This window comes from Calypte anna, chromosome 19 (genome assembly GCF_003957555.1).
Source record: "Calypte anna isolate BGI_N300 chromosome 19, bCalAnn1_v1.p, whole genome shotgun sequence".
NCBI lineage: Eukaryota > Metazoa > Chordata > Aves > Apodiformes > Trochilidae > Calypte > Calypte anna.
Window position 1 is genome coordinate 373,211 of NC_044264.1, and position 18,335 is coordinate 391,545.

General features: G+C 42.8%; 1 protein-coding gene across 4 annotated transcripts in view; it reads left to right on the plus strand.

The window, feature by feature from the left end:
- Nucleotides 1-3,581: 3,581 nt before the first annotated feature.
- ANKFY1 (ankyrin repeat and FYVE domain containing 1) overlaps nt 3,582-18,335 on the plus strand; it is a 32,721-nt gene continuing 17,967 nt past the window's right edge. Inside the window, exons 1-8 of one of the 4 annotated variants that reach the window (XM_030462319.1) lie at nt 3,609-3,633; nt 7,269-7,348; nt 8,149-8,341; nt 9,909-10,027; nt 12,300-12,435; nt 13,915-14,038; nt 15,211-15,360; nt 16,264-16,429. In XM_030462319.1, the coding sequence (XP_030318179.1) occupies nt 8,178-8,341; nt 9,909-10,027; nt 12,300-12,435; nt 13,915-14,038; nt 15,211-15,360; nt 16,264-16,429 (859 nt within the window). In that variant the 5' untranslated portion in view covers nt 3,609-3,633; nt 7,269-7,348; nt 8,149-8,177. Of the gene's footprint in view, nt 3,634-3,720; nt 3,797-7,268; nt 7,349-8,148; nt 8,342-9,908; nt 10,028-12,299; nt 12,436-13,914; nt 14,039-15,210; nt 15,361-16,263; nt 16,430-18,335 lie in introns of those variants that run through there. The other 3 variants (XM_008501933.2, XR_003988343.1, XM_030462320.1) reach the window with 3 other exon arrangements.

Genomic DNA, 18,335 nt, shown 5'->3' on the forward strand with positions numbered 1-18,335 from the left:
CATTCTGTGATTCTCTGTTTTGCTTCCCCCTACTTTTAGCTAAACATATGTGTTTAGTGTTCCTGCTTACATATTTAGTAATTATTTTGATAAATCATTAGTTAAGGCAGCTTTTAATTAGCCTGCTCATTTAATGTGTGCTGAACTATGAGTATCTGGACACAAGAGCAGATTTTAGTTCCTGTTTGAGTGCTTGTCTAAAATTGCTTCGGAGAGTTTCTTGCCCTTGCTGGCTACCTGGCTACCTTCTTGTACTTGGGCAAGGGTTGAGACTGCAGAATTTCACTATCTTGATGCATTCTTTCCACACACAAAACACTGGGAAGAAACTACTCTTCCTAAACATAGCAGTGGACTTCTTCCTCCATGGGCTGCCCTTCCTTTTCCCCTTCCATAGTGTATCTAAGGAGCTGGCAGCAACTGGAGATAACTGGCACTGGTTGTTTTCAGCAAGTACAACAGTGGTTTCTGTTTTGTCTTGCTCAGCAACACATACAGTTCACAACTGACTCATCTGTAAGCTTCACAAAGTAGCTGAAACATTTTTTTTTCTTTCTCATTTGTTCTCCAGAAGAGCTGCTTGCTTCTTTTTTAAGAGGTGGGCCTGGCAATAATAGCCTTGCATCAATGATGTGGAAAAACTGTCAATTCCACAGCAGTCTTGGTTCCCCTGTTTGTAAATTATTCAAATATAAACTTACTTCTCTTTGGCCCACCCAAATGTTCCGAAGGGAGGAGTGCTACTCTAAGATACTATTAAAATGTAGGAGTTGCAGGTATGGCTAGTGCTCAGTTATTTCAAAAAAGAGGCCACACTAAGGCTCTGGTGCTAAATGTCCAGGCTGTGGAAAGCCTCTGACAGGCACGTTGAATTTTTCTGTGATCCCAGTTGGCTTTTGTGTTTGTTCTTGCCCCACAAGTGAAAGGGATTTAGCTATGAGGGTTACTAATACACCAGAAATTTCTCCTGAGCCTCAAGATAAGGACACCACACCACTGAAGAGATGCAATACCTACAAGTACAAATAGAATGCTATTTGAGCAGCCAAGTGTAGCAGCATTCTTACTCAGTTTCACTTCTACCAGGATCTTGTATCTAGTTTGGTTTGTGTAGGTTGCCAGTGATTATTAATTAACACTTTTTCTTCTAATTCTCTGCAGGCTTGTAATTACAGCTGAGGTTTTGTGCTATTTTTTCCCCAAAAAGGTGGTGGCCTCTTTTCCAGATAACAGGATGTCAGTGGGGGAATAGCCAAAGAAAATAATGGAATTCTAGTAAATAACCAAAGTGGTATGGCCCTCCTGTTCCCATTTTAAGTTAGCTTCTGAGGCACAGACAAAAAGACAATTAGGAAGGGAACATTGTTATTTATTACTGACTTGTACAAAGCTGGGTGCTTGGTATCTTCCCACAAATCAAGTACTGAACAAGATTCACCCTGACATTTATACACAGAACTATTAAATTAGTAAACTTCCTAGTCCATCCTCCTTACAATGAGTGGTGAGCAATCCACATGGAGTTATAATATGGTTCCATCACTATTTCTACTATCAGGGCATGCTCAGGGGAGGGGTCTTCCCCTGGGCAGGTTTGTTTTTTTTTTTAACCCAGGTGTGTGATTTTTAGTATTATAACGAGGTAAGTTCACCCAAAGGACAGTACCACAAGTTCTGTAACTCCGACTGCCCAAGCCTGGTTCAGAAGTCAATCTCCTTGATTTTGGTGCTTTGTATCACCTGCTTTCCTTAGGTTCAGTTACCTGCATAGACCTCAAGTCTCCTCTGCCACGTTGGAGATTTATGAGACACCCTTAAAACCTCATCATGAATTGCCTTCTTCAGGGCCTAGTTAATTCCAGGATGTCTTTGCTCAGCACAAGCTGTGGTACTAATTGTGTGCCTTTCTGACTACAATTTTAACTTGTATATATACAGGATACAACCACATCATCCTAAATTTCTGAGTTATTTTCCAACAGACCCAGTTTCCTTTTTTCTATTTCTCCTTGCTGCCCCATGTGCACCAGAGAGTATCTCTGTAAAATACTGTTCATGCTAAAATTCTTTACTGGTGTGATGCATAGAAAATGCTTATTGAAACTAGATGATCAATAAATGGAGAACATTAATTCTGAAGTGATTAGAAGTGTATTTTGTGGTGGTTTTGGTTTTTTGGGATTTTTTGTAGGCTGATGTGGGTGGTGGAGTTTTTATTGCATCTGTACCTTCTGAAGCACTGTTCTTTGTACAGTGCTATCCCAGTCCACACAGAGGAGCACTGTAAGTAATGTAAGGAAGCATTTATGAGTTATTTCCAACCAGGCCAGAAGGTGCTTGGGTTTTAAAGTGAGGCTGGAAGAAGACAGCTTCCTGCCCAGGCAGATCCTGCAGAGAAGATGAGATTGCTGATTCCCCAGATGCAGAAGTTTGAAATCTGATCTCTGTTCTTGTTCAGAAATTCGACCAAGTCCAAAAGTGATAAGGCAGGAATAGCTCTTTCCTTGCAGTCAGTCAGGCTGAGCAGTAACACCCCTAACACCATGGTAGCTGAGTTGTACGTACACCTTTTGTCACTCAGCTGTGAAAAGGAGTCAAGTCACGTTTCATGATACATCCAGAAACTACAGACTATGGCTTTTCTAGGTCTAGACCCAATCCTGGTTTTGTTGCTTTATCCAACTGGCACAGCAAACTGAAGGTATGAGGCAGAACAACTCTTCAGAGATCACTCCATGGTGAAATTGGGTGGAAATTCCACCTGTAAAACAACACCGTGCCTGACGCCTTCAAACATTTGTTTGAAGTTGGCTCTTTAAAGCAAACAAAAAAAAAAACGAATTGCTGGAGAGTATTTTGGTAGATCTGTTGGGATCTGGGCAGGAAAAGATCAGGAGCATCACACCCAGAGGAGGATCAGCTCTGTTACCCACACAGCTTCAGAAACCCATCTGCTTTACCCTTCCTTGACCATTGCCTGACTGGACTCTCAACCACACTTTAACCACCGGGCACTGATCCAGTTGACTCTGAAACTAAAGCCGTGACGTGTGGGAACCCAAGTAATTAATTAATACAATTAGTAATCATCTGCTAAAGACCTCGTCTGACGGAACCCCCCCTGGCAGTGCCGGAGCTGGGTCAGGGGGGCACAGGGCACGACGAGGTTTTTTCCATCCAACCCCGGCTGCGTTTTCCCCTGAGTGTTTTTGTTTTTCGTTTTTTTTTATTCCAGCCTTTCCCAGCCTTCCAGCCCTGTCCACGTTTTGCTGCCAACACGAGGCACCAGCAGGGATCACCCGGGCAGGACGCCTCATGCTGGGGAGAGAGGAGCGAGGGGGGGGGGGGGGGGGGAGAGGCACAGAAACCCCACAGCGCTTCACCCAGGCGAAAGCCTCAGCTTCGGAACTTCCCCTGAGGGGCCGGCCCCGCCGTCGGTTCCCTGGGGCGGGAGGAGCCCGGGTATAAAGCGGGAGGGATGGGGGGGATGCGGGGATCAGTTCCCGCTGTGCCCGGAGCTGCCCCGCACTGCGGGCGGTGGGGAGGGCGGTAGAGATCTCGCGAGAGCTCCGGGCAGTGGGGCGGGCGGCGGATCTCGCGAGAGTTCCGGCCCCGGCCCCAAGATGGCGGAAGGTAAGGGGGGGAGCCCGGGCGGGGCCCCGCGGTCGCTGAGGGAAGGGTGCGGGTCGGGATGGGTTCTGCTCCCTCCGGGACCGGGGACAACCCGTCCGGGGTGGGGTGCTTACTGCTGCCCGACGTGGGACTGGCTCGGCAGGTGGGGCAGGCGGCCCCTGAGGTGAATGTGAAATGGCGGGGGAGGGGCTCTGCCGGGGCCGCGGGTTCACCCCCCGGGGTTCGGGCGGGCCCGGTCCCGCTTTATCTGCTCCTCCGGAATGAGGAGATTTGGGGTTTGTTGGGGCTCCGGTTTGTTGTGAGGAATGGAGAACCCTCTCCGGGATCTCCCCCCGACCTCCTCCCCGCCCTGGGCCGGTGAGGGGGGAGCTCGGTGTGCGCTGCCGCCGGTCCCGGGGCTGCCGGGCTGGGGAGGGTCCGGGCTGGCGGAGGCTTTGCTTGGGGTGAGGAGGGCAGAGGAGGGGCTGCAGCCTCCTGTTCATTTGCTGCTGGGAGTCCTTGTGTCAAACTGGGGCTCTGAGGAGCTCTGCAGAACTCCGAGCCGGCTTTTGTTTTGCCTGGGGGCGGGCAATTTCACCGTATCAAATTTAATTTAACTGAGGTAATGGGATTTTGGGGGAAAAAAAAACTCAACTAAACAAAACCAAACAAAAACCCAAACTAAAACCTTGGATCTTTCATAGTCCTGCTCCCTTCTGCAAGACAGAAGGTTCCTCTTTTCCTCCCTGGAGGAAACCTGAGTCGGCAAACTGAGCTAAAATACTCCAAGTTACAAAGGAAATGAAGGCTCCAACTTCCAGCCTTAAAAGTGCAGCCTTCAGCTCTTGAAGTGGAACTCTCAGTGGTAGTATTTTAAAAACACTTGTGGAAGATTAACTAGGATGTGGCAGATGCTGATGTCCTGGCATGCATCAGCCAAGAGGATGCTGCAGTCAGGCTGGTTTGATAAATCCATAGAGTCGCTCTTAACTTTGTGTGCTGAATTATTTCATATTCAGCTGAGCAGCCTCTTGGACTTTTGAGCCTTGTTGACCCAGTTCTGGTGGGCATGAGATTTCAAAGATGTCTTCAGGTGGTGAAACCTTCCTCAAGGGTCCTGCTCTGCAGAATGAACCTGCAGATGATGCGAGTCCTGTTTCAGACATCTGTGCTTTTAATTTTTCCTTAATTCAAACAGTTACTTGGTGTTTCGTTTTTGTTAGGATTTGGGGGTTTTTTTTGTTTTGTTTTTTTGGCTAAAGAAAGCACATCCCAGTGATCCTGCACAAAGAGGAGTAAGAAGTTGGAGCTCTCCCTACTCAGTCCCCTACGATGCCTGTTCAGAGGAGTTAATTTTCCCCTTCAGACTTACCAGCAACACTCTTCTGCTTAAGAACTGGTGGTACTGGAGAGTCAGCTGAAAAATAAAGGCATGTTAAGGAAGGGAGGTTGCCAGACTCTGGTTATCAGCTCAGATGCTGAGTGCTTTTTCTTTTGGAAGTATTCTGTGTGCAGAATTCCTAAATTAGATTTGTTACAATTCCTAGTTACATATTGAGTGAGTGATGTTTAAAGACAAGAGCTGACTTTGCTTTTTTAATTTCTGTAGGAGTTCTGTACCACCAGCAGCAGAGTTCTAAGTTAGAGTTCTAAGCAGAGTACCAAGTTACATGCTGTCATGGCAGAAAACTGTTGGACTGATGCTTGAGTGGAGCAGTGGGATGTATGGTGTAGAACTTTGGGGTGGTTTTCAGAGTAGACAGGGTGCAAAAATGAGGAACAAGAGAGCTCTAACTTGCACAGCCTTGGGGAGGTGAAGGTCAGAGTGGGGAGCAGTAGAAGAAAGACCTTACTTGAGGAGGCAAATAATATGTTTTTCTGAATTACTTCACTTGTTCCTAAGTAAACAAAAGTTTTCCATATTGCTTTTGTGACTGCTCTTGGGTGGGATGGGCAGTGTAATGGGTTCCCCTGGAGCCTCCCTCTAGTTTTTGGTACATGCTATCTGCCACCACTGCTTGTTGCCTCCCTACTTATCTCTTTGGATTCAGCTGTTTAGTGGCTCTGAGTACTTTGTGCCTTCTCCTAAACCAAAATGACAGTAAGATTTTTCTGAGGTCCTCTTTAAATCTTTGATATGGAACATAAACGTCTGCTGGTTCATGAGGTACTACTCTAGCTGTCAGAAAGCTGTTAACAAACACTGCTTTTATTTTCTCATCTAGCTGTTAACTCTATACCTGCCCTGTGGCTTCAGAAAAGGAGTTGGGGTTTTTTTGATTGGTTTGGTTTGGGTTTTTTTGCCTCTGCTGAACCCAGGCATTCTCCTCACTGATGCAACTAAATTATTGATATTTAGCCAGAGACTTTTCAGTGTCTTCATGCAAGGATTTTCATGAGATGTGTGCACACATCCACATTATCCTAGGGAGACAGATGAGTGCTCAGGGATAACATGGGCTGGCAATAACGTGTGCTTTGGTGAATGGTTGCCAGCTTGAAGAAACAGTGGTCATTTTACATGGATTTTTAAAAAGTGGGGGCACTTTTTCCCCCTTCCAAAGCTGAGGACTGTAAATAGTAAACCTGGAGTTGTAGTGTTACTTGTTTAAAGAGGGAGTGGGGCAGTGCTTCTGCCTGAGGTTGAGCTGGATCCACTTTTGAAGCAGCTCTTACTTTAAGTGACTCTTAGTAACTTTTCGAATGGACAGAATACAGGGCACTCTGGATTCTTTGCTCTTTTTCTTTCAATGTTGGTTTGCAGGACATTGAGGACTGTCTTGTATGTGCATCTGAAAGGTCAGATTTTGATCTGTAAGATCAAATAGTGTCTGCAGGTGTGCAGGAGAAGACACTACACAACTGGAATGCATGATATATGTAGAATAATGTAGAATAATATATGTAGAATCTTGCAATTGTTGCAGCAAGCAAGTATCCATCCATCCGTCTCAGTGAGGTTACAATCTGTCCATCAGACAACAAGGTTGCTCAAAGCTTTACTCCTTGCACTGCTGGGTGTGAGTGATTGTCTTGGACTGCCCTGGCAGCAGCAGTCCTGGGTTGTCAGCTCTGCATAAAGCTTAAGCAAGTGCTGGTTGAGGCTTTAGGTGGTTCTGCATTGACTTTAGAGTCATTTGGATCCAGTGAGCTGGCTTTATTGGAGTGTCTCAGGTGTTACCTTCTGCTACTGATTCCTAACTCTCCCCTTCCACTCTGACTGCTTGGCTGGCAGATGCAGGATTTCCTTCAGGTAACACACCCCATGGGGTTCAGCAGGCAACTTCCTCTTCCTAGGACTTGAATTTGTATGGCAGTGTCCCTGAGTGGTGATGTTCATGCACTGGTTTTTGACACAGCACTCCACAAGCATCTTCCAGGGATCACTTCTAGCTCCTCTCAGACTTCTCCTCCTGTTGCTCACAGTAGAACTTACTTTGTGCCACTCTTGACCCCTTTCTCATGAATCAAGCTTCAAGACTTGTCCTTCTAGTTGTGAGAACACTGAAATTCCATTGGTCTTTAGATTGAGGCCAGACCAGGATTTCCACCCCTCTTTGAGGCCTGGTGTACTTCTGGAAGCACAATTTTGAAGTCATATTTCAGTAGAATAAGGAAAGGATCCCCAAGAAGATGATCTCTGTTTACTTTTAAAGGATGAAGCTAAATAAATGGCTGTTGGAAGAAGCACACTGCCAAACCTGCTCAATTAATATTAACTGAAGAGTAAAATAGGGTAAATAACCTTCTGTATATCCATTACATCAGTTAAGTTAAAAGACATAGGAGGGAGTATTTGCTGCAGCAGTCCATGGAGGAAAGACTAAATGAAGTGTTGTGTCTGCAGCTGAGCTAGGGGAGGATTCTCTGCCCCGGGGACCTCAGTTGGAGCAAGGCCAAGGTCAGCTCTGCTGTTGAACTCTTCTGCAGAAGCAAGAAACAAACACTGGTCAATAGAGCTCAGCTTCTCCTTGTTTGTAGTGGTGACTTCCACTTAGTAAATATTTGAGGGAAGTTGTTGAACAATTGATTCCTGGCTGCTAGGCAGTAATCTTGGAGGTGCTTTCCTGTTTGAAATCTTTGGTTTAGCTTCCAAATTTCTCCTCCCTCCCCCCTCTTATTTTAGTACTGGTTTTAGATTTGAACCTTATTTGGAAAGCCAACTGAATTGGGGGGGGAATCATCAAGAAAGCACAGTGATTGATAGCTGCCTACAGTTTGTGCAAGGAGTGATGATGTCTCAGCTGTAAAGTCAAGCAGTGTCTGAACTAAACCAAATGAATGGTAACAACTTTAGTTAGGAATTAGTCCTCTATCCCACCAACTCCTGTGGTTTTGGAAAGTTTATAGCATTCCTGGCTGGACAGGATTTCTTTTTAAGTTTCTGTCCCTGTGTTCTCCTGATTTTGATGTGTTTATGATGAGTAATGATACAAAAGAAAAGATATCATGGGGGAGAGGAAGGAAGGGGAGTCCTCAAGAAAGAAAGAGATGTGTAAGTTACACCTTGTAGTAACAGTGTGTGTCTCTCTGCAGAGGAGGTGGCCAAGCTGGAAAAGCACCTGATGCTTCTCCGCCAGGAGTATGTGAAGTTGCAGAAGAAACTGGCAGACACAGAAAGGAGATGCAATCTTCTGGCTGCCCAGGCCAACCAAGATAATGCCAGTGACACCTTCATCAGTCGCCTTCTTGCCATTGTAGCTGAACTCTATCAGCAGGAGCAGTACAGGTAAGAGATCCCCCTGTGGAGAAAGGGGCATTACAGGGACCTGTAGGTGACTTAATGGGATAAATCATAGGATTTGTTTGGGTGGAAGAAACCTTTAAGATTATGAAGTCTGACTCTTACCCTAGCACTGCCAAGAACACCTCTAAACCATGGCCTTGTAGTCATTTGCCTCATCTACATGGCTTGGAAATCCCTTCAGGGATGGGGACTCCACCACTGCCCTGGGCCTGACAACCCTTTCTCTTGGTTGTTCCTAATATCCAAACTAAACCTCCCCCAGACAACTTAGGGCCATTTCTTCTTGTTCTATCACTTGTTTCTTGGGAGAAGAGACCAACTACCCCTTGCTCCAACTTCCTTTCAGGTATAGAGAGTGAGAAGGTCTCCCCTCAGCCTCCTTTGTTCCAGGCTGAACACCCCCAGATCCCTCAGCTGCTCCTGGGTAGACTTGTGCTCCAGACCCTTTCCCAGCTCCATTGCCCTTCTCTGGACACACTCCAGCTCCTTCTTTTGGTGAGGAGCCCACAGCAGACCCCAGGATTCAAGGTGCAGACTCACCAGTCCTGAGTTCTAAAAAGTTTAAGGATTTCTGTAGGCACATTAAGGGTCACCTTCAGTGCTCTAGATCACTTAACTGATTTATTTCTGAGACTACAATGACATTTAACCAATATATTTGCTATTACTGAAAGCAGTGCCCATATAGTGAAGGGGTTCAGTCATATATAAGGGCAAAATACATAGTTCTGATTAAAACTTCCTTCCCCTAACATGTCTTCATGAACGTGCCTGAGAAAAAGCTCTGCCTCACCAGAACTTGTTACAGCACACTGGGTAAAAGATTGATCAGGCAGCATAAATCAGAAGAGCAGGATCACTGGAATTCTGTTTAGCTGTTGAATTTTAAAGGCTAAATAGTGCTCTAGTTAGAAAAGGAGAAAGGAAGCAAATCCTAATCCAAGTTTTGCCCAGCAACTTCTCTGTATTTTGCACTTCAGTTGATTGCAGTGCTTTGATTTAAAGATACTTAGGGGCAGGTACTTTCTAACTACAAAGTATAACCAGGTTAAAGGGGTCAGGATGAAATCTAAGTGTTCCTGGCAGCTGGTCTCCTGGGAACTGGGGATTCTTGGAGTCTGCCATGTGCTCAGACTGCTGTCAAACATTGTTTGTTCTCTTGCTGGTCCTGCCTGAAACCATTGGTGCTTGGCTGACAGTATTAGTTTGGATGCTGCAACCTAAGTATTTAACCTCAAGATTGTCGTATGTTCTTCTTTTCTACAGTGGTTTCCTTGCAGTATCTTCTGGAATGGTCAAAAAAAAAAACCCCAACAAAAATCCCAAGGACTTGAAATACTAATGCCTCACTGTATTTCCCTAGAAAAATAAGAATTGTCATTTGGCAACATATTCTACTTATTTAAATATTTTTTCTCAAACAACTTGAACCTAAATGTGGATACCAAGACATAGATGCTATGATACACAGATGCTGAATCCATATATACCTAAGCACAGGGGAAGCCTGCGTTATATATGTATATGATGTGTTTTTTCTTCTTATCAGTGATCTGAAGATAAAGGTTGGGGACAAGTGCATCAGTGCTCACAAATTTGTCTTGGCAGCACGGAGTGATACTTGGAGTCTTGCCAGCCTTGCTTCAACAGAAGAGCTGGATCTGTCAGGTCAGTCATTGCATCCTAGGATGATGTTTAGGTTTTTAGGATGACTGAGGAAAGGGCCCCTTGGGAAAAGGTTGCTTATGTACCTTTCAGACTACTACTGTCCCCAGAAAGTGGCACTTCACCTGTTAATTATGGAACTCTGAAGCATGGCAGCTTGTGAGCTGGGTGTTAGTTCATTAAATCCACAGCCTGCCTTCTTTCTCTTCCGTGAACAGGGGTTGGGAATGGTGGCCTGTTTGCTGTTGCTGGAGTTAATGTAACATAATGAAAAATCTATATGGAGGAGCTTGACTTCTTCCTTTCTAAGTCCAGGGCTTTTTGAGGCAGTGTGTGTAGTTTCTCTGAAGTGTGTCATGGAAATACCTTGCTGCTTGTTAGCATGGTGTGTGTGAGAAATGAATACAAATATTGATGTGTCATTAAGATGTTATTTGCTTTGGCACTTGGATACCTTTGCAGAATAGGTGAGGACACTTTTGTTCTGCTGTAGCTATTTCTTGCATGTACTGACACTGGGCAGGGTTTCTGCAGACTGAAATACTTGAGAGGCTTTTCTTCTCTACTTAAAAGTACAGAAGAGTCTTAGGAAATTAATGAGTGGGCAATAAAAACAGGCATGAAGCTAAGCAGGTTTGCTAGCTGGCATGCTGAATATTAAACTTGGCTTCACTTTCTGCACTTGCTCTTTTCATGAATCCTAAGTGCAGGCAGACTGGAAAGCAACCAGTCACAGCAAGATAGTTTTATATAGGATTTATAAATCTCTCTGCAGCCACAAAGAAACAGATTCCAAGGAGTTTTCTGAGTGCTATGCTAACAGAATATGATTACCAGAAAGCTCATATGTTACTTGCAGTTTTGTTGCAAGTGGCATTCTACAGGATTTCTAGCTCCACATTGAAGCTAGTCTGAGATTCTCAGATGTAACTGCAGTCCTGCATATTTAACAATGCAAACACTGATGCTTAAGTGCTGCTAAAAGATACTTTCAACTGTAAAATTTAATTTTTTATTATATTTGATGAATGATACAAGGATTAGGCTATGAAATTTGTAGCAGGTGGCAAGCTGTTCCCTAAGAACTGTCACAATTATCTTAAAGACCAAACTAAGATTATCTGTAGCCTAGCTTCAGAATAGAGGCAACATTTTAGAAGAAGTGGTTTTAGGGCTCATGTAATCTGCAGAGTTTTCTCCTCTTTAAGAGGAGTAGAAAGAGATGAGCACAGGATCTCTTGTTTGGAGGGATAAAATGTACTCTAATCTCTGCCATGGCAGAGGTGAAGTTGCAGCTCAGGAAGGTCTTCTGCTTACTTCAAGTTCAGCAGCAGATCCTTGCTTTATTAAAACCTCCTGCAGGAGGCAGCCTGCATTCTGTGCCAAGTACTGTCTGGTACTCTTGGAAATAACCTGGGGCAATTCTCTGAGTAAAAGGAGATGTTATAGGAAGGATATTTCAGTGTCTTAAACATATTTTGTGTTTGCCATGAAACCATACAGCTTAAGGGACTAATGTTATTTTTCTGAACAAATGGTATTTCTTGTAATTGTTCTGATCTTACATCAGTATAAGATATCAGTACTGATATACTGTTATATATCTACATTTTTGTCTGGAGGATTGTCACTGTTTTTCTGAACAGATGAAAGGTCCCAGGACATAGGGCTTGTGTATCTCTTGTCCTTTGGAGTAGGTTTCTAGTTTTCTTGCTGTTTAAAAACATCAGGCTTGTGATTGGTATTGTAAACAACTGAAATCCAACCAGCTTCTTAAACTGACTCTTTTGCACCTTTCCTAGAGATGTTTCCCAGCTCTTTTAGGTACTTTGTAGTCATTACCAAGGTGTAAGTGGCTTTTTTTTTTTGAATGCAGCAGTTCATAGCATATGGCTATAATCTAAAGGAAGGAGGATTCTTCAGTCAAAAAGGGGATTTGTGCTTGTCAGGTGGATTTAGCTGTATGTGAGGAACCAAAACGACTGTGCAATATTTGAGTAGCAGGTGGGAGATGATGTCAGGCTCCCTGCATTCTTCCCAGTGTTCAAAGGGAGAAAAGGTTTTCCTGGGTGGTACCAGCATAGTTTACTGCTTTCAGCTTCTGATCACTTTTGCCTCTGTTTTGGCATTTTTATTGCCCTAAAGCAGCAGAGTTTCAACAAGGCCACCTTTTTTTCTTGGTGGCTGTGACTGCAGCAGTTAGAGGAATAAAAACTACTTGAGTAGGGGATTGTTTTTTGGGTATTTTATTAATCCCTATTGCTCCCTGTACCAGATGCTGACCCAGAGGTAACCATGGCAATGCTGCGGTGGATCTACACAGATGAACTTGAGCTAAGAGAAGATGATATCTTCTTGACAGAGCTAATGAAATTAGCTAATACATTTCAGCTCCAGCTGCTTAGGGAAAGGTGAGGCTTGGTAAATCCAGTGAATCTTCCTGAACTCTTCAACCTTGTTTGACTAGAAATAAGATGAAAGCTGCTGGCAGTTGGGTAAAATGTTGCTGCTTTAAAGTCTCAGTAATGCAGGATGACATCTAGATGATCAGAGGAAGTGAAGCCTTGTTGTACAGTTAGGGCAGCAGTTTTACTCATTGCTTGTTTGTTTACTTTGCAGTTCCTCTCCCAGTCAAACTCCTGTTCCTAATTTGGTACTCAGAGGCAGTAGTGATGAGTATATTAGTAATAAGCTTCTGAGAGTTGCAAGAAGAGGACAGTCAGAGGAGAATGCTAGGAAGAGTCAGTGGCAAGTAGCTTATAGTGTTTAAAATACCACAAGTGTAAATTTTTTCACCTAAGTAGCTGTTCTTTTGTGCATCTTGGTGGCAGCTTTTCTTTAAGAAGGTTAATGGAACAGAGGAGATTAGGATTACATCATTCTGGTAGGGGTTAGGTTGTTATCTTGAATGTGTAATAACCATTTAGAGTTAGTGAGGAGCCTGAACATACAAATGGCAACCTGTTCAAGTTTTGTACAGCTCTGAAGCCTTAAATTTAGCTTAAGATAAAGTAGCCTTTGATATAGTTATCTTTTGGCCTTGGGGTGTCTGGGACTGTATTAGTACCTGCCACTCATAATCTGTGATTTAAGTGTGACTCAACGTGAAGCAAACTAAATTGCTGTCAGTTCTTCTGATTGAAGTTGTTTGGCTTCTATAAGGCCAATGCTAAAACTGCCTCCAAGCTTTTTACCAGCCTAAAGCTGTCTTCATGTTGTATTTCCTCATCATTCCTCAGCTGTTGTCTAGTGACAAATCCCCAGGCAGTATTCTGCTGGTAATTCTTAACTGTCTTGCTGTCTTGGTGGGTATCTGCACCTGGAAATACGCATTTCCACATTTTAGTTTTAATATCTGCTTGGAGATCAGTGGTATGTTGAACTTCATTTTGTGGTACTTGGATTTGCTTCCCATAAACTTGAACTAACAGCTTCACACCTCTAAAGATTAGGAGGACCTGTTGTTAAGGTTATCCTTTCTGTTTTTAAAACAAATAGCTTTATTTTGCCTGCTTTTTTTTTTTTCCCTAATCTTTGGCACAAAAGCTGCTTTTGATCACTAGTACTTGTGAAAACAGATACCTTCCTACTTCACAGAGCTGAAGGAACTGGAGTTTGTTCCCTTGGGAGGATATCTGGCTCCACTTGGAGGCTCCTGCAGTGTGTGCTGTTATCAGGGGACCTTTACCTTAGGCCCAGATAGGAGTCTGCTATTCTGGAAACTGCCTTGCAGGGCTTCCCATTAAAGTATTTTTAAGCTGCTTAGCTTCAGGTAAGGCCAAACCATTTCCTACTGACATCTAGGAAAAGGAGTGTGTGGCAGGCTGTTAGAACATGGGAGTGATTTCAGTAACCTTGCTTCCTGATCCCTGGCTTTCCTATTTTGACAGATGTGAAAAAGGAGTTATGTCCCTAGTTAATGTCAGGAACTGCATTCGTTTCTATCAGACTGCTGAGGAGCTGAATGCCAGCACCCTGCTCAACTACTGTGCTGAGATAATTGCTAGTCACTGGGTAAGTACTGTCAGAAGGAAGAGATGAAAAATGTTTGCAGAGTATAGGAACTTAATCAGTAGAATTTTGCTTTACTGTCAGAAAAAGAGATGAAAATTGTTTGCAGAGCATAGGAACTTGGTAGAATTTTGCTTTACTGTCTATCCCCAGGAATATGTTTTTCTTCATTGAAAATATTTCACTGTAGAAATCACTTTGCTTTCCTAAACACTTTGCCAAACCAAAGGCAGTGTATTCTAGGAACTGTTTATCAGATCTGGACTCTGAAATGCTTAGAAGTTCATCCATAGTTGGTCTCTATCTATACAGATCACAGATCCCAGGACTGCTTTTAAAAATAACCCAGAGGGGAGTTTTATCTTCTGCAGTGGAGGGACTCTCAGGGAGTGTTGCAGCCAACTTGGAAATTTTCTTTGCTGTGATCTATTATTTTGAGGAAAGTTTGAACTGTGTCATGGATTAGCCTTTAAAATGAAACTTGTCAACAGCAGACTAGTACAGGAGGATTTAAGTTACTCTGAAGTGCCTCACTGAGATGTGGAGGCTTCTTTGTTTGGCTAATGCCAAAGCTGAGGGGAGTGCCTTTATCTATGAATATATAAAACCAGGTTCTTGTATCTCAAGCTGCCATTTTCACTTTTTCTTGCTTCTGGCTTCTTGTTTTTGACACTTACTCTGGAAGTGCAGTTGTTTCTGTTTTGTCAAATGAGCACTAACTCAAACATAAGGAGTTTTTCTACTTCTTAATTTCTGTTTACTTTTATTCAGATACTTTTATTTTTCAAGTTCTGTGGAATTGTCACTTCAATAGTTGTAGGCCTTTTTGTCAGAAACCTCTTAGCTGTCATTTGAGTCCAGATAACTAGTTTAGAGATTAGGTGTTGATCTACTGTAATGTCTAATACAATTCCATCTTTCCATGTCTATAAACAAAAGGAAAGAAACTCCACTAACTGATCTCGAAACTAAAATGTAGGATTTAAAAGTTTCTGGGTGTGTTCTAGTCTTAAAAGGAGAAGCTTTGGACTGTTCCTGCTTGTTGTAATGTTATCAGAATGGAGCTTTTAACTGAACTTGTTCTGTGAACTTCCTAATTTCAATGTGCACTGCCTCCTTTATAAATAAAACAGAAGTATTGCTTACCCTTTTTTTTTTTTTTTTATTGCTTCTAGGATGATTTACGTAAAGAAGACTTCAGCAGCATGAGTGCTCAGTTATTGTATAAAATGTTCAAATCCAAGACAGAATATCCTTTGCATAAGGCTATTAAAGTTGAGAGAGAAGATGTAGTCTTTTTGTATCTTATTGAAATGGATTCACAGGTAAAGTGAGGCATCTTCTAGACTTTGCTGTTTCAGATCACTCCTTTCTAACTGCTGCTCTGAACTTTGTAATTGATTTGTGGCACTGATTCTTATTTGCATGTTTATCACTGCCACAGCTACTTCTGGGTATGTAATGAAGGTCTAGCAGTAAAGGCTTCATAAAGTCATAGGTAAAAGTGTTATGAATCACTTCTGGAAACATCTTAAATGCAACACCTTGCATCTAATAAAATCTAATACTTGATATTGCTACCCCTGTTTGAAAATGAATGCTCTAATAGCCAACTTTGCTGCTTCATGGTAGTTCAGTAAGCATCATTTCTTTGAACAAATGCTTTTCCTTTTTTATTGAATGTTTAAAGTAACAGGCATTTCTTCCAAAGTAACAGGTATTTGTCTAAAGAGCATTAAATAACAACTAATAAGCTGTTCCTCCATAAGGGGGAAGGAAGAATTATTTAAGTATTAATTAGGAACAGTTATTTAATTAGGCCTCTAAGATGCTTCAGATCTGAATTGGGAGCTGGAACTATAGCAGTACTTAGCACCCTTAGGTGCTAATCCATTTGGGATTTAAAGTGTCTTAAAGGAATAATTGAATAATTCCTCTTACTACTATGTTGAATATACTCATATAGGCAGCATCTTTTAGGAGCTTGCTGTGAGTAAAACAAGGCCTGCAAATAGAACTCCTGTTTGCTCACTGAGCAGCCCTCTGGGAAGGCTTTTGTGTGGTGATGCTGATCTTCTGGTTGTGTAAGAAACCTCTGTGCAACACAAGCATTTTGTGTTAGAGCTGAAGGTCTAGCATTGTGGTGATTGGAATGGGCTGCTAAAATATTGTGTTGGGCTGGTGAGAATACACCCACCTAATGTCAGTTGTCTGAATTTGTCTTGTAGCTTCCTGGGAAACTGAATGAATTGGATCACAATGGAGATCTTGCTTTGGATCTAGCCCTTGCCCAAAGATTGGAGGGTATTGCAACCACACTGGTCAACTACAAGGCTGATGTAGATAGGGCAGACAAGAGAGGCTGGAGTCTATTGCATAAAGCCATCCAAAGAGGTAAGTAAATAGGATATGAAGCCTTCTTAACTTGCAGTTGTTCTCAGTGTGGAATATATATATATATTTCAGAGTCTATTTCTGTGTCATGTCATAGTTAGCACTTCAGTTAGAAAATTGTAGTCAAGGATGAACTTTGTCCTGATTTTTTTGTTTGTTTACTTTTTTAAAAGAACTTTTAAACTCTTATTTGGGACCCAGAAGCTAGCCTGCTGGCTGGTGAACTGAACTTGTACTACATGGCATCCAGAAGATCTGGTATTGTCTGCAAAATAAAGAAACATAGGGAGATACTGAGAATGTTCTAATTTGGCATCACTGTCTTTCAGACAAGCATGACAGCCTTGTCACAAGGATGAAGCCTTTTTCTAGACCTGGGCTGAATGCAGCATATTTTTCTTTTATACCTGTGAGGGTCCTTGTTACTGGACAGGAGGTTTAGGGGAGAAAAAACTGGTGGGAAGATGATGAGCAGATGAGGTGTTTCTCTGCTGGTCTGAAGATGTTCAGAGCTCTGGTTAACAGTAGCATAGTTACCAAAGTGGAGTCTGAGTGGAAAATACATCTTGTGAGACCTGGAGCATGACAGGACCTGGGTACCTAGGCTGCAGTACTCTGAAGGCTTTGGGACAGCAGCGTTTTGACCTATGGCCAAAATCTGGTAAAAAGCTATAGTGAGTGCCTGCAACTCTGTCATCTTCAGCAGCTCTTGTTTCAGAAAGCCAGGCACTGCAGAAACCTTACCTGTGACTGGACCTCATGGGTATTGCAGTGCTACAAAGTAAAAGCATTAATTTAGTTTTAACAACAAGCTCTTTGGGACTCTTGGAAATAGTTTTGTTTTGTGAGCTCAAAATACAGCTCCCAACTTCTTCCTTTAATCTCCTACATATCTAAACAGGGTAATGCTGGTGTCTGTCTGATCCTGTGAATGAAACTTCAGCAGCAGGAGTAGGAGACCTTCTAGGCATAGGTCAGTGTTGTGATGGCTGCAGCCCTATAAAGCACTAGAAAGATTGCAGCAGGCTGCTTTTCATACTTAATACTGGTGTTTGTCCTCTAGTTCTAATGTCTGCTTTCAGTCTAAGCTAGAGCTCTGAGAATGAATGCTTGCTTTTTAGTAACCAAAGCTTCAGTGAATTAATCACTGTTAACAATCACATGTCCTGGAAATGGAGCTAAAGCAAATTGTCTGAAGTTGCCACATGATTCCTACTTCTTCTGATCATTAGAGTGGGACTGTCAGATCTGGAAATCAGAATTTGGATTTTTTGTTTTTGCTGGCAGAGATAATACAGCAGCCTGTATTACTTAGAAAAGGGAAGAGTCTGCTTTGTTCTCCAGGCTTGCATTCAGGGCAGGCAACTTCTGAATATGTCTGCTCTAAGCAGTCTTTGGAGAAAGGGGAATTAATATTATCCTGAAGTCATTAATATTATCCTGAAGTCATTAATATTATCCTGAAGTCATTGTGAGCATCAAGTCCAAGGTGTTGTGTGCTGAAGTGGGCCCAAGTTCTGACTTCTGAGAAGCTCTGAGGGGGGAGTTCATAGGAATGCCATGCATGGTGGGTCCCATCTGCCAGAGCCCTCACCCCATGTGTAATGAGGCTTAAACTTCAAGAGCAAAGGCTGTGGTGTCCTGTGTTTCTGTAGCAATACTGAACAGATGGTGACTAACTTCAACTACACATTTCTGACTGCTCTGGAATAGCACCTTTTGTTCAAATACTACTTGTATGTTTAGTCTCAATTTGTCCAGCTGTGCATTAAAGCAACAGTGGATTTCTGTTGTCAGAGGAACTAGAACACTCTGAATCACCATAACAAATAAACCAGTGTGTGAAGTTGTCACATGTAACCTCTGGCTAAAATGCTTTTTTTTTTTTCTTTCCAAGGGGTAGTTA